The sequence below is a fragment of the Lytechinus variegatus genome, chromosome 12 (assembly GCF_018143015.1).
Source record: "Lytechinus variegatus isolate NC3 chromosome 12, Lvar_3.0, whole genome shotgun sequence".
In the NCBI taxonomy this organism is placed as follows: Eukaryota; Metazoa; Echinodermata; class Echinoidea; order Temnopleuroida; family Toxopneustidae; genus Lytechinus; species Lytechinus variegatus.
Genome location: NC_054751.1, coordinates 25949688 through 25966808, shown reverse-complemented (window position 1 = coordinate 25966808; position 17121 = coordinate 25949688). Strand labels below are relative to the sequence as shown.

The following is a 17121-nucleotide window of genomic DNA, read 5'->3' as shown; positions in this document are numbered from 1 at the left end:
CCTTGTCAATTTACGGAATTTCAACTCCAGTTTGGTGAATAAATAAGTTCCTCCCAAAAACTACAAGATTTTTTGAATATTTTTTTCGTTCCAGCTTCTGCTTGATTCCTGCTGATTCCGAATAAGTGTGATGGGGGCTTAACACTATGCAGGTACAAAGATAAAGGAATAAACTCATCATTACTGCTGTTGAGTTTAATTGTACAAATGTGCACTTGATCCAACTTGCATAGGCCTTTAATATTTGACTGTCTTATTATCATGTTTCATAGTTTAAATGCTCGAGGAAAAAGTTCTTATTCGACTCTGTTTAATTTCCTGCTGTCTGGATTCTCAACAGTTCTCATTGTGGCCCCATGGATTTGCCTACAGACTTTGAAACAGAAGATTGGTTGTTCAAACCCCAGGCATGTTGTAGTTTCCTTCAGCAAGAAATTGATCCATATTGTCTTGAATACTTGAACTGTACCCATGCAAGTTCAATGGGTACATGGCAGGAATTAATTCCTTGAAATGCTTGTGTGCTGTCCTTTGGAAGTACATATATTGTTTTAATGTGGTATGTGCTATGCAAGAAATGTTTATTGATATTATTGCAATTATAATGGAAGTAACTATGCACCTTACTAAAATTCTGTGGATATTAGAAATGCATGCATGCATGTGACTCTAGTTGGTTCAAATGAATCTGAACGATCAAACACTGGAATGTAGGGTTGAAAGCCATGGAATATTTGTAAATGAATCACTTTTCATTGTAAATATTTTCAAATTGAATTTAGCAAAATCCGTGATAATAAATATCATTCAGTGGCTTGTGATAAGAATATTATAATGTTCCAACTGGGCGTTGTGGCGTGCGCCTGTAATCCAAGCTGTGGGGGAAGTTACAAATTGATGCAGAGGGTCGAGGTTCGAGCCCTGGTCACGTCTTTCGGATGGTGACGTTAAAGGTCGGTCCCAGACGTAAATAATCATATCTGATTGATACACGTCTGACAAAACTCAAATACACACACACACACATGATTAGTTTCTAAGATATTGAAAGAGGAATGGGGAGCAGTGTCAAATTGATGAGGAAAAGAGAAAGAGAGGGGAATATGAAGAGAAAGAGAAATACTAGAGAAAGGGGGGGGGGGCACCACTGTCTTTAGTAGGTGGACATCATGCTTGTAGTCTGGATGTCAATAAACAGACCTGAAACAAGTAATCCTTTTAACTTGGAGTACCCTAAATATGTATTTTTTTTTGCGTTATTTCCCCACACCAAATATATTGCCTCAAATAAGAATAATTGTGTATGAATACAATTTCCATCTTGAAATAGCAATGCCTCTCCCCCCTTAATTAATTAATGCGTGATAAAGTGGGAGCGGAAGGAGAGAGTTGAAAGTCGATAAGGAAGTAAGTACAACGGAGAGCCCAGCAGAGATTATTTCTCTATGATTTTTTTTTCTCATAGAGCTAGGCTAGGAATTTATATCGACATGACCGGCCGGCCAGGCGCCGGCCCGGCGCGTATGCATATATGCGCGCGCACCATACGTATGCGAGAAAATTTCAATGCAAATACCGTACTTCACACAAAGCACTCGAAACTTGTCGAAATTATGACGGACAAAAGCAACAGTGCCAGGGATTCATTTCAAAATACATGCTCACGAGGCAGTATTTCAGAAGCAGTGTGGCCATGTGGAGATTTAGGTCACGAGAAGCATGATACCGCTGAAAAGAAAAAGTGAGTTTCTTGACTTTTGATTTGCTCCGTTTGTTTGCCCTGCTTGCGCGCCGTACCGTACCCGGTCGGGGCTGCGAATGCGATGATGAGATTGTGAGGCACCCGCAAGACTAGGCACCCACTGGCACTGCTGCATGTCCAGAAGAGCGCCTGCGGCAGTGATATGAGGGTTGTCTTTCTCTTAAGACTTAGATATCTAAGTCCTTGTTTGCAAGTTACTTCAATCACAATTTCACATCTACCTTAGATCAGAGACTGAGAGAGTGAGATTAATTCATCCGGTAGGCCTAGTAGTACTAGTCTAGGCCTAGGGCCAGGCCGTAGTAGTAGTAGCCTAGAAAAAACTAGTAGTGACTAGTACCGTATTCCGTAAAAAGGCGTAAGGGCACTAGTTTTCAACCCGTTTGATGAGTTTCCTCAAATATATAGAAATGTAGAATTTACCTGAATTTCAGACCCGTCTTATTTCCAAGAGCAATGCTGGTTATTTTTCCATTATTTTTTTCTTCAATCAGTCGACTGTGCGCGGGTGATCGAATTATATGGCAACGGTTTTTGGCACTAGTACCGTATTCAATCCGTTGGCACTAGGGCCTAGTATTCAACCTAGCAATGAAAGATGGCCCTGTCTCTCAACCTGCCCTTGTCCCATCCGACTATGGACTAGACCATTTGAGATGAGACCAAACAAGGAATTAATCAAAGCCATAGTCAGACTTACATAGGCCTAGGCCCTAGATCTAGATCTAATTTAGCAATCTGAACCCTTTTGAGATTTGCTATCCTGACTAGGATTACTAGTGCCTTTCAGTGCAAAAGGCCATCGCCGCATAATTCGATCCTCCGTGCATACAGTCGACAGATTGATAAAGAAAATACCGACAACAGATTACCCTGGAAATAACAAAAGTATAAAATCAAGATAAATTCCCTATTTCTAAATATTTTGGGGAATATGTCAAAATCTTTGAATTATGCCGGGTTGAATACTACTATAGTGCCCATACGGTAGTAGTACCGTACCGAAGTCTATATTATAGGCCTAACTTTTTAATGTTTGACTATTGTTTTATCAAAGATAGTGCAGATGCTTGGAATTGGAAAATCAGCTGATACTGTACTAGGCCTAACGTTAGTGTAGATCTAACGTTACTACTGATGTGACCATAATTTGCGCACATTTTTAAAATAATCATGAAGTTGATTTTCAATCAAAAACTTCTCACAGCTCACACAAAATTAATCAAAACCAGTATTAATACCAAACGGAAGGCAAGATCCAAAGTCAAATTCACTTGATGGAATTATAAAGTAGGTCAAGGGTTTTGCTGGTATCGCGATCTCAAGATTCCATGGCGATCGACTAGTGCGCGCTCGGCTGAAAAAGTGTCATAAAAAAGTGTGATCTTAAATTGTGCACGATCGTTTTGCAAGGCTTTAGAGAAGAAATCAAGCAAAAAGGTAAGATAATTACCGGTATATCAGATGGAGGTTAAAACTGTAAATATGGTTGGCACCACATTTTACTTAATTTTAGACCTCTGCTTGCAAACTGGCGATTTCTTGATGCTTATCTAGAAGATCGTGTTTTCTCGGATTGGATGTAAAGTGTAACAGAATTTGCCAATGTTTTGCCAAAATTTCACAAAAACACCTTACACTCAAGAAAATACCATACTTATAGTAATTTGAAGTCGCTCTTTCTATTGGTGATATCAGTTTTTTCAAGATATTAATTACATATTGAGATATTTGTCCGTGCGCAAAACTGAGTAACGCGCGAATTAAGGTCACACTACCATACTACGGTACTACTAGTCTAGCTTTTAACTTTTTGGGAAGTCAACGCGCGAGGCGTGAAATATGCGTAGATAGGGATGCGCACAAACATAAATGGGGAATGTCCTTCAATACAATTTGATGAATTTACTAGTAACTTGTCTAGATAGATCTATACAGTCTATCTACATGTACATGTATGCCAATGGTTAAAAAAGTTTTTTTTCTTTTCTCGGTCTCATATAGACCTAACTTTATTCTTATCATTCCTGTGCATGGATACTGTGTCCATGCTTACTCTCCATGCGTACCATTTTGATATGCGACAGACCACCAGTGCTTTTGCACACAAGGTGGACTCATATTGGATTGGTTAGTTCTTAGCCCCCCCCTGGAAATTTAACAGAATAGATGGCTATGTATCACTTAGACCAGAGTATTTAGATTGCATAGTACTGGCAAACAAAATCCATATTTAGTCAATTAGTGGCTCAATCATGAATTTCATTATGATGAATGTAAATTCATTTTTAAGAAATGTAAGTAATTTAAAAATATTGAAAAATATTTAATCAGACAGTTTATGCACTTTTCCTGATCAACATCCCCCAAAAAGAAACAATGAAGAATAGTCCCCTTTCACTACACAGAAATGGGCACTATGAAATCACCATTCGTAAAAATAACATAGTTACTGTCTGATTTTTTTTTGAAAATTTTCTTACTAATCTTTTAAATAGAATAAGTTTTTATGGAACAGATCTAAATAAAAAAACTTTATTGATTATTGTTGAGCTTTTACACATAAAATGTACTCAATGATAAACCTGTTCTTCTGATTTAGAAAATGCATCTGCCCATTTCAATCATTTCTCATTATAAACTCTTATTTGTTAGCTCAAGATTATTATTAAAAATTGTAGACCAATTTCTACAAAGTACATTGTCCATGTAACTTTACCACCCCTATCCCCCCCCCCCCTCGAAGGGAAAAATAAATCAGACTAAAAAAAGAACTCTTTATGTTTTCTTATGCAGGTTCCCTCAGGATATGCCAGCTACAAGCTATGGGATGGGAGAGGGAAAGAGCAATGAAGGTGAATTTGATTACCAAAAAGAAATGCAGGGCTTAGAAAAGCTTTCAGCTGAGCTGGACTCTGTCAGACAACAAGTTATGGCTGACATCTGTGAGTATATAGACCTACATGATTTAACCAACAAGTTGTCCCACTTTTTTCTATCTATGTGATTTGCCTTTTTTAAGGAAGTTTGATTTAAAGAAATAGTTTCTGAAATAAATTTTACAATTTGAATATTCCAACACAAATCCATTATGCTTTCCCATAATTGTCCTTTGCAGACCGCGCATGCAGAGTAGTCTAAAAGAGCGCAACGTTTGAGAGTAAATTTAATATCATAATCCACAATGTTGTATACTGTCCCACAAAATATTTTCATTTCATGCAAGTCATGCAACCATCATCAAACCACTCATAATATTTTCCCTTGTGTCTCGGTTCACTTTTAATTTCAATATACTTTCACTGTTTCAGAATAACAGCTCTTAAAGTAACTGGTCAGGTAGTAGGACTATCCATCCCATTCACCAATGGCAACTTACCAAAATACTATACTTGAAATTATATTGGGATAATTTGGTATTTCATATGGATATTTTTTAATCAATCAACCACATTTGGTAGAATTCCTGATATAGTCGTCTAATCGTTCATTAGACAGGAATAACCGTCGTTTCTGGGAATTCAACAATTTCTGACATTTTACTATCATCCCCATAGAGCCAACGCAGTTCAGTGGAACAACCAAAATACAGAGACTGAAGCTTTTGGTGTAATCGTTAGTTTGATGATATTTTGCTTTCCTTGGGGACAAGTGAGTGTAGTAAAGAATTAATAAGTTTAATTAAGGGGGATCAGATTGTCAGTTTTTAGTTTAATAGCCATTCTGAATTTTCTCTCCAAAGATCAGTCAAATTGGCATTATTCCTGTGGGTGTTTCACAACATGTATTCTGACATGCACACTATATGTAAAGCACAATTTGATTGATCAATACAGAGTAGCATGGGCCTGTTTTTCATGATTTGACCAATGCGGTGATGGCTTTTAAAGTTTGACACTAAGTTATACTGAACTCTTGTGAAACATCTCCCAGATATCCAAGTTCTCTGTAGCAGTTTTATATCTTCTTAGATTGATAATTTATTGTCTAATGAAGAAAAGGGAGCCTAGACTTGAATCAATAGATGTTTAATTTGCGGGATTGAATGATATTTGTCATTTTTATATCAACCACTAAGTACATTCTCTCCAATCCATCAATGAAAATGGGTAGTATTCCTGATATCCTAGTTTACTCTAGCGGTTCATATATATCTTCATTAGATTGATAATTTATTGTGTTTCATGAAGAAAAGGGAGTCTAGACTTGAATCAATAGATGTTTAATTTAGGGGATTGAATGATATTTGTCAGTTTTATATCAACCACTGAGTATTTTCTCTCTAATCCATCAATGAAAATGGGTAGTATTCCTGATATCCTAGTTTACTCTGGTGGTTCATATCTTCATTAGATTGATAATTTATTGTGTTTCATGAAGAAAAGGGAGTCAAGACTTGAATCAATAGATGTTTAATTTGCGGGATTGAATAATATTTGTCATTTTTATATCAACCAATAAGTACATTCTCTCCAACCCATCAATGAAAATGGGTAGTATTCCTGATATCCTAGTTTACTCTGGTGGTTCATATCTTCATTAGATTGATAATTTATTGTGTTTCATGAAGAAAAGGGAGTCAAGACTTGAATCAATAGATGTTGGTGGTTCATATCTTCATTAGATTGATAATTTATTGTGTTTCATGAAGAAAAGGGAGTCAAGACTTGAATCAATAGATGTTTAATTTGCGGGATTGAATAATATTTGTCATTTTTATATCAACCACTAAGTACATTCTCTCCAATCCATCAATGAAAATGGGTAGTATTCCTGATATCATAGTTTACTCTAGCGGTTCATATATATCTTCATTAGATTGATAATTTATTGTGTTTCATGAAGAAAAGGGAGTCTAGACTTGAATCAATAGATGTTTGATTTAGGGGATTGAATGATATTTGTCAGTTTTATATCAACCACTGAGTATTTTCTCTCCAATCCATCAATGAAAATGGGTAGTATTCCTGATATCATAGTTTACTCTAGCGGTTCATATATATCTTCATTAGATTGATAATTTATTGTGTTTCATGAAGAAAAGGGAGTCTAGACTTGAATCAATAGATGTTTGATTTAGGGGATTGAATGATATTTGTCAGTTTTATATCAACCACTGAGTATTTTCTCTCTAATCCATCAATGAAAATGGGTAGTATTCCTGATATCCTAGTTTACTCTGGTGGTTCATATCTTCATTAGATTGACAATTTATTGTGTTTCATGAAGAAAAGGGAGTCAAGACTTGAATCAATAGATGTTTAATTTGCGGGATTGAATAATATTTGTCATTTTTATATCAACCACTAAGTACATTCTCTCCAATCCATCAATGAAAATGGGTAGTATTCCTGATATCATAGTTTACTCTAGCGGTTCATATATATCTTCATTAGATTGATAATTTATTGTGTTTCATGAAGAAAAGGGAGTCTAGACTTGAATCAATAGATGTTTGATTTAGGGGATTGAATGATATTTGTCAGTTTTATATCAACCACTGAGTATTTTCTCTCCAATCCATCAATGAAAATGGGTAGTATTCCTGATATCATAGTTTACTCTAGCGGTTCATATATATCTTCATTAGATTGATAATTTATTGTGTTTCATGAAGAAAAGGGAGTCTAGACTTGAATCAATAGATGTTTGATTTAGGGGATTGAATGATATTTGTCAGTTTTATATCAACCACTGAGTATTTTCTCTCCAATCCATCAATGAAAATGGGTAGTATTCCTGATATCATAGTTTACTCTAGCGGTTCATATATATCTTCATTAGATTGATAATTTATTGTGTTTCATGAAGAAAAGGGAGTCTAGACTTGAATCAATAGATGTTTGATTTAGGGGATTGAATGATATTTGTCAGTTTTATATCAACCACTGAGTATTTTCTCTCTAATCCATCAATGAAAATGGGTAGTATTCCTGATATCCTAGTTTACTCTGGTGGTTCATATCTTCATTAGATTGATAATTTATTGTGTTTCATGAAGAAAAGGGAGTCAAGACTTGAATCAATAGATGTTTAATTTGCGGGATTGAATGATATTTGTCATTTTTATATCAACCACTAAGTACATTCTCTCCAATCCATCAATGAAAATGGGTAGTATTCCTGATATCCTAGTTTACTCTAGCGGTTCATATATATCTTCATTAGATTGATAATTTATTGTGTTTCATGAAGAAAAGGGAGTCTAGACTTGAATCAATAGATGTTTGATTTAGGGGATTGAATGATATTTGTCAGTTTTATATCAACCACTGAGTATTTTCTCTCTAATCCATCAATGAAAATGGGTAGTATTCCTGATATCCTAGTTTACTCTGGTGGTTCATATCTTCATTAGATTGATAATTTATTGTGTTTCATGAAGAAAAGGGAGTCAAGACTTGAATCAATAGATGTTTAATTTGCGGGATTGAATAATATTTGTCATTTTTATATCAACCACTAAGTACATTCTCTCCAATCCATCAATGAAAATGGGTAGTATTCCTGATATCCTAGTTTACTCTGGTGGTTCATATCTTCATTAGATTGATAATTTATTGTGTTTCATGAAGAAAAGGGAGTCAAGACTTGAATCAATAGATGTTGGTGGTTCATATCTTCATTAGATTGATAATTTATTGTGTTTCATGAAGAAAAGGGAGTCAAGACTTGAATCAATAGATGTTTAATTTGCGGGATTGAATAATATTTGTCATTTTTATATCAACCACTAAGTACATTCTCTCCAATCCATCAATGAAAATGGGTAGTATTCCTGATATCATAGTTTACTCTAGCGGTTCATATATATCTTCATTAGATTGATAATTTATTGTGTTTCATGAAGAAAAGGGAGTCTAGACTTGAATCAATAGATGTTTGATTTAGGGGATTGAATGATATTTGTCAGTTTTATATCAACCACTGAGTATTTTCTCTCCAATCCATCAATGAAAATGGGTAGTATTCCTGATATCATAGTTTACTCTAGCGGTTCATATATATCTTCATTAGATTGATAATTTATTGTGTTTCATGAAGAAAAGGGAGTCTAGACTTGAATCAATAGATGTTTGATTTAGGGGATTGAATGATATTTGTCAGTTTTATATCAACCACTGAGTATTTTCTCTCTAATCCATCAATGAAAATGGGTAGTATTCCTGATATCCTAGTTTACTCTGGTGGTTCATATCTTCATTAGATTGACAATTTATTGTGTTTCATGAAGAAAAGGGAGTCAAGACTTGAATCAATAGATGTTTAATTTGCGGGATTGAATAATATTTGTCATTTTTATATCAACCACTAAGTACATTCTCTCCAATCCATCAATGAAAATGGGTAGTATTCCTGATATCATAGTTTACTCTAGCGGTTCATATATATCTTCATTAGATTGATAATTTATTGTGTTTCATGAAGAAAAGGGAGTCTAGACTTGAATCAATAGATGTTTGATTTAGGGGATTGAATGATATTTGTCAGTTTTATATCAACCACTGAGTATTTTCTCTCCAATCCATCAATGAAAATGGGTAGTATTCCTGATATCATAGTTTACTCTAGCGGTTCATATATATCTTCATTAGATTGATAATTTATTGTGTTTCATGAAGAAAAGGGAGTCTAGACTTGAATCAATAGATGTTTGATTTAGGGGATTGAATGATATTTGTCAGTTTTATATCAACCACTGAGTATTTTCTCTCCAATCCATCAATGAAAATGGGTAGTATTCCTGATATCATAGTTTACTCTAGCGGTTCATATATATCTTCATTAGATTGATAATTTATTGTGTTTCATGAAGAAAAGGGAGTCTAGACTTGAATCAATAGATGTTTGATTTAGGGGATTGAATGATATTTGTCAGTTTTATATCAACCACTGAGTATTTTCTCTCTAATCCATCAATGAAAATGGGTAGTATTCCTGATATCCTAGTTTACTCTGGTGGTTCATATCTTCATTAGATTGATAATTTATTGTGTTTCATGAAGAAAAGGGAGTCAAGACTTGAATCAATAGATGTTTAATTTGCGGGATTGAATGATATTTGTCATTTTTATATCAACCACTAAGTACATTCTCTCCAATCCATCAATGAAAATGGGTAGTATTCCTGATATCATAGTTTACTCTAGCGGTTCATATATATCTTCATTAGATTGATAATTTATTGTGTTTCATGAAGAAAAGGGAGTCTAGACTTGAATCAATAGATGTTTGATTTAGGGGATTGAATGATATTTGTCAGTTTTATATCAACCACTGAGTATTTTCTCTCTAATCCATCAATGAAAATGGGTAGTATTCCTGATATCCTAGTTTACTCTGGTGGTTCATATCTTCATTAGATTGATAATTTATTGTGTTTCATGAAGAAAAGGGAGTCAAGACTTGAATCAATAGATGTTTAATTTGCGGGATTGAATAATATTTGTCATTTTTATATCAACCACTAAGTACATTCTCTCCAATCCATCAATGAAAATGGGTAGTATTCCTGATATCCTAGTTTACTCTGGTGGTTCATATCTTCATTAGATTGATAATTTATTGTGTTTCATGAAGAAAAGGGAGTCAAGACTTGAATCAATAGATGTTGGTGGTTCATATCTTCATTAGATTGATAATTTATTGTGTTTCATGAAGAAAAGGGAGTCAAGACTTGAATCAATAGATGTTTAATTTGCGGGATTGAATAATATTTGTCATTTTTATATCAACCACTAAGTACATTCTCTCCAATCCATCAATGAAAATGGGTAGTATTCCTGATATCATAGTTTACTCTAGCGGTTCATATATATCTTCATTAGATTGATAATTTATTGTGTTTCATGAAGAAAAGGGAGTCTAGACTTGAATCAATAGATGTTTGATTTAGGGGATTGAATGATATTTGTCAGTTTTATATCAACCACTGAGTATTTTCTCTCCAATCCATCAATGAAAATGGGTAGTATTCCTGATATCATAGTTTACTCTAGCGGTTCATATATATCTTCATTAGATTGATAATTTATTGTGTTTCATGAAGAAAAGGGAGTCTAGACTTGAATCAATAGATGTTTGATTTAGGGGATTGAATGATATTTGTCAGTTTTATATCAACCACTGAGTATTTTCTCTCCAATCCATCAATGAAAATGGGTAGTATTCCTGATATCATAGTTTACTCTAGCGGTTCATATATATCTTCATTAGATTGATAATTTATTGTGTTTCATGAAGAAAAGGGAGTCTAGACTTGAATCAATAGATGTTTAATTTAGGGGATTGAATGATATTTGTCAGTTTTATATCAACCACTGAGTATTTTCTCTCTAATCCATCAATGAAAATGGGTAGTATTCCTGATATCCTAGTTTACTCTGGTGGTTCATATCTTCATTAGATTGATAATTTATTGTGTTTCATGAAGAAAAGGGAGTCAAGACTTGAATCAATAGATGTTTAATTTGCGGGATTGAATAATATTTGTCATTTTTATATCAACCACTAAGTATATTCTCTCCAATCCATCGATGAAAATGGGTAGTATTCCTGATATCCTAGTTTACTCTGGTGGTTCATATCTTCATTAGATTGATAATTTATTGTGTTTCATGAAGAAAAGGGAGTCTAGACTTGAATCAATAGATGTTTAATATTGGGGTTTAAATAATATTTGTCATTTTTATATCAACCACTAAGTATATTCTCTCCAATCCATCGATGAAAATGGGTAGTATTCCTGATATCCTAGTTTACTCTGGTGGTTCATATCTTCATTAGATTGATAATTTATTGTGTTTCATGAAGAAAAGGGAGTCTAGACTTGAATTAATAGATGTTTAATATTGGGTTTAAATAATATTGTCAAATTCATATCAACCACCGAGCATTTTCTCTCCAATCCATCAATGAAAATGGGTAGTATTCCTGATATCCTAGTTTACTCTAGCAGTTCATATCTTCATGAGATTTATAATTTATTGTTTCATGAAGAAAAGGGAGTCAAGACTTGAATCAATAGATGTTTAATTTGCGGGATTGAATAATATTTGTCATTTTTATATCAACCACTAAGTATATTCTCTCCAATCCATCAATGAAAATGGGTAGTATTCCTGATATCCTAGTTAACTCTGGTGGTTCATATATTCATTAGATTGATAATTTATTGTGTTTAATGAAGAAAAGGGAGTCTAGACTTGGATCAATAGTTGTTTAATATTGGGGTTTGAATAATATTGTCAAATTCATATCCACCACCGAGTATTTTCTCTCCAATCCATCAATGAAAATGGGTAGTTTTCCTGATATCCTAATTTACTCAAGCGGCTCATATCTTCATTAGATTAATAATTTATTGTGTTTCATGAAGAAAAGGGAGTCAAGACTTGAATCAATAGATGTTTAATTTGCGGGATTGAATAATATTTGTCATTTTTATATCAACCACTAAGTATATTCTCTCCAATTCATCAATGAAAATGGGTAATATTCCTGTTATCCAACTTTCCTCTAGTGGTTCATATTTTCATTAGATTGATATTGATAATATATTATTTCATGGAGAAAGTTAGTGTAGACTTGAGACAATATGTTTAATTTTGGAGTGTAAAATTGTCTGTTTTTTATCAACCACTTAAGTATTTTCCCTCAAATCATTTAATGAAATAGGTAGTATTCCTGATTTTCCTCCAGTAGTTGTTATCTTCATTAGATTAATTTCTTGCTCTTCATAAATTAAGTCTAGCAATGAATCAACATGTTTATATTTAGGGTTACAAGTCAAAGGAATTACTTAGTAAGTTGTGGGAAAGAGTTTTGATAAGAAGAAAACATGCAAAATTGGGGTCTCTGTAGGTTGCAGGGCCTTTGAGTAGATACCGGTATTTAATATGCACATATACATGTATATCATCTTAACTTGAATTTTTAGAATTGCATGCTCAATTGCTTACAATACGGTAGTGTCTTTACCTTTCATCCATGTTTAATCATCTTGTAGTGCGTTGCCAACTCTTGCAAGTGGACCTGGCTACCCAGTTCAACCCAGGACTAGTCCAGCAGCTGAGATCCACCAAACTCTCCTGTGAGAAATGCGAGAGTACCCTTGATGACTCGTTTGAAGCAGACGTAAATCAATGAAAGGAAAATGTTGATTACAAAGTGGGTGATTTCAAATTTGTTGTTGATGCTCGCCTTGATGTTGGAAGCAGAATTCAATTTGCCATATGTCCTGTGAGTTTATGAAAACGATTCAAGTCATATTGTTTTTAGCTCCACATATAGTGAAATATGTCGAATGGCCAGCTCCAATTTCAGTTTGGGTGCTGTGCTGGATCTCAGTATTGACCTTAACACCAACACCAAAGGATCGATATCAAACTTACAATCAATGTTGATAAAATTGTGTCACATAATTCAAGTGTACTTCAAAAACAGGTGTATGTATTGTACCTTAGTATATTCTGTTAATATATGTATATACATTTACATAAATTATTCATTTTTATACAATTCAAGTTATGGTGTGTGAAGCAGAGTTCAGGTTATAATTTTCATGCAGCAAAAAAAAAAAGTATTGACTAATACCGTGTTATTTTAGTGTGTTAGTCTTCTTTGATTTTTTGTGTACCTCCAACACAATTGTATTTTTTCCTTCCCCCCCCCCTTTATGCATGCTTTCAGAATGCTTTTCATAATGCTTTTCATGTATTTGCCTTTGCCAATACAAAAGTGTTTATGTTGTACATAAGCAGAAACTAAAATACCATGATCAGGGTCTTTATTCAAGCATTTAAAGTATTAATGATGCCCCCTTTGTTTTGTACACATGTACATGTATAATTTATTTGGTAATTATGTGCAAGATTAGGAGAGTAAAGATACTGACCCCTATTCTGAAGTCTGGTTTAACTTGGACCGTGGTTCAACTCCATGCTAAAATTATGGGAAGCCAAAAGTGTCAAAAGTTTGATTACGTTATTGAATGTTTCTTATGTTAACTGTGCTCTATCCTGATCCTTCAATGTTGAAGACAATTATCTTATTTGTACTTCCTAGACAATTGAGATTTGAGCGTCAAATGAGCTGAAATATTATATCTCTACTACATGTATTAGTGATTTATGACACAATTGGCTATCCATACTTCAACCACAACTTTAAATCTGAATTTAAATTAAACTCGACTTCAGAATACAGGCCACTGATTTTGTTTCCTGCTGAAAGAATAAAAAAAGACCTTGCCCTTGAATCTTGACCCATAGAGGCATACAGCTTTGGTACAAATGAGATTACGGTACTGTTCTCTTGTTCCTCAAATTGGCAGTAATCTCAGATAATTCCCTATTCATTGAATATAGGTAACAGTAAAATTTTTGGCTATAACAAAATAATTGCCAATTTGAATTTTAAAGGGATTTTGTTGTTTTCTGCACATTGCCAATTTAGTGATGTTTGTTCTTTTAAAACAGATATGTGTATTTATTCTACTTTTCTAACTAAAATGAAATTTGTACATACAATGTACTTTTAAATCGTCTATAGCAGGAGTGAAGATAGAAATTATAGCAGACAAAATTGGTGTATATTTCACCACCTTGATTGCATTTCATTTAAAATTAAATCATTCTTATTGTATTTACAATGCTCATGTGCGTTTTTTTTTCTGTTTTCAAAACTCTATCACATGGAAGCTTCCACTGGGTGATTTCAAGTTCAGTGATGGTGCATGGTATTTGAAGCAATGTGCCTACCCTACATGTAGCTCCTACACCTGTGTCACATAACACAAAGGTTAGGGATTGATTTTAAGCTAGATTTTCATGATTGATTGTACATTGCGGGCAATGCAATCAATCGTAAGATATTCGTATACGATGATTGCTATTAAATTTTCATTCATAGGCCCCTGGTGAGCATTTCTTTTTTCCTGCCAGGTACTGAAACAGTGCTTGTCAGCTATTCAAAATCAAGAAAAGTTGTTAGATCCGGCAACTTATCGGACAAAATCTTGATGAAATACTCTGAGTTTACAAAAATGTTTAAAATCATACCATCGATGGCTATTTCAACACCAAATAAAATTTGTCCCAAGAACAGCTTCATTACAAGTTTGGCTATGCAGATTGCCTTCCCTAGTTTCAGAGAACAGTTTGTCACCTCCCCCCCCCCAAAAAAAAAAAGTTTAATTGCCCACTCACAATTCACAGGGATTTTTTTTATCAGAATGTATTTCACATTTGCGACTCCCTTGCAGCCTGTTATCCAATACAAATATGTGATGACCAAAAAATAATCACAGCACACATTAAATTATTTTGTCACAGATTCATTTATATTACAATTGTTGATCTACATGTAGATAAGCGTTACATTTTTATAAAATGTTCCTGACATACATACTGCATCACAAATACATTTAAGGGTGACTCCACCCCGATAAAATGTTTATTTGAATGATAAAGAAAATTAAACTGCACTGTAAAATAGTGCTGAAAATTACCGAAATCGGATGTTAGATGATAAAGTTATGACATCTTTACTTTTACATAATTTCACGAAACAGTTATGTTTCTATATGTGCAGACGAGGGAAATGACGATGTCACTCACTCAGTTTTTCTTTTTTTTATCTTATTATATAAAATATCCGGGAGGGGGGGGGCTGGAGGGAGCCTAATAATGCAAAACGATGTTTGATATCTGCTGAATGCAGTATGTCAGATTTCCATTGTTGCAATATATTGTGAATCGAGGTGCTCCTTATTTTCAAATCGGCAAGAAATATTTCATGTGATAAAGTACAAAACAAATACATGCCGAAGTGTGTGACATCATCAACTGTCTCATCTGCATACCTCCCATTTTGTATGTGTGAAAATATGCAAAAGTTAAAAAAGGTCGTAACTTTCTCATTTTACATGAAATTTTAAGTTTTCAATATTGCACTTCTTTTATTTTTCTCTACTTTTGGTTGGGGTCGACTTGCCCTTAAAACAAGCATATACACTCCAGATACCATTGTGTTTGCAGCATCAGAACAAATATATATTTTAAGAAAATAGATATTTTAGACAGCACATATTTCAAAAACAAAGTTTAAAAGAAACAGACGATTACTCCAAATAACACTTGCAACAGTAAAATATACTTTATTCTCTCAATTTTTAAAACCAATTCATTTCTGAAGACATTATGTGGTACTCAAGCTTAGAGTGAATGGAAGACATCATAACAGGCATATATATATACATGTATATATCCTCTACAAATGAATAAATGGATAGTCACTAAGAGTAAGAGTAAAATTTTCTTATCCAAATTTGCAGTACGGTGTAATAAATCATGTCTATGAGAGGGACAACAGTTTTTTTTTTCAATCCCATGGAATGTTATAGTAGCAAGAAGAAATACAACTGAAAAGTACAAGACAAAATTAAAATGTCACAGCATATGTCTTTTCATGTTGTGACGAAAGTCATGTAAGTGGGAAGTAATTCAATGTGTCTTGGTTGTATCAGAAATCTATTATGACAAGATATTTACACAAAGTATAGCAAAATGGTGAAATTTCATTTCAGACTAGTTAACAGCACATAAATTAGCCTTTTACATGCCCCTCCACAGAGAACATGTGAGCACACTCTCCTTCATTATAAAGTTAGAAGATCATTATCATTGGTATTATTATATATTCCTCTGCCTACATATATGAGGGTTTGAGCGATAATCCTGTGACCTTTTGATCTCATGATTCAAACTGATCCAATGAAAATATTTCATATTTGCATGGCATGCTCAAACCAAAATTGAAATAGGAGATTAAAAAGGAGTAAACAAATGAAGTGTTTCATTGTAAATTTACTATGGTATAGCTTAACTATTATGAAAAAACAAAACAACATGAATACCAGTAAAGCAAATATTATATTAACAATTGAATATAATAAGTGTAAACCTACATGTAACTGAGTGTCATTAAAAAAAGAGTAAGTGAAAGAATCTGAAGAACAATCACCAACAATAATACTTTATATAAAACTAAAAAATAATTGCACATAAAACTTATGAAACACTGTTAATATTTTAAACAAATAGACAGAGGGGGCATATCACGAAACAAAAAGTTCATGTAAGCTTTCAGAAATCCTTGCATCTGATTGGCTCAGAGCAAAATTGTTGGCGAAAATCAATATGATGCTTTGTGAAAGACTCCTATGGTCCATTTATGACACTCAGGAATGCAGAAATGGTGCATTGATGCAATGCAAGTTCATGTATGTACCAGAGCCATTCCGGTACATTAATTCATGATATTAAAGAAGAATTACATTTACCGGTACTTATTTCATT

The 17121-nt window shown here is 33.6% G+C and overlaps 1 protein-coding gene across 1 annotated transcript; it reads left to right on the top strand.

Moving 5' to 3' along the window:
• Positions 1 to 1573: 1573 nt before the first annotated feature.
• Positions 1574 to 14407, top strand: LOC121424670. The gene is made up of 3 exons (XM_041620408.1): positions 1574 to 1741; positions 4559 to 4707; positions 12771 to 14407. The coding sequence occupies exons 1-3, from the start codon at positions 1614 to 1616 to the stop codon at positions 12908 to 12910; spliced, it is 417 nt and encodes a 138-aa protein (XP_041476342.1). The 5' UTR covers positions 1574 to 1613; the 3' UTR covers positions 12911 to 14407.
• The last annotated feature ends 2714 nt before the right edge of the window (positions 14408 to 17121 follow it).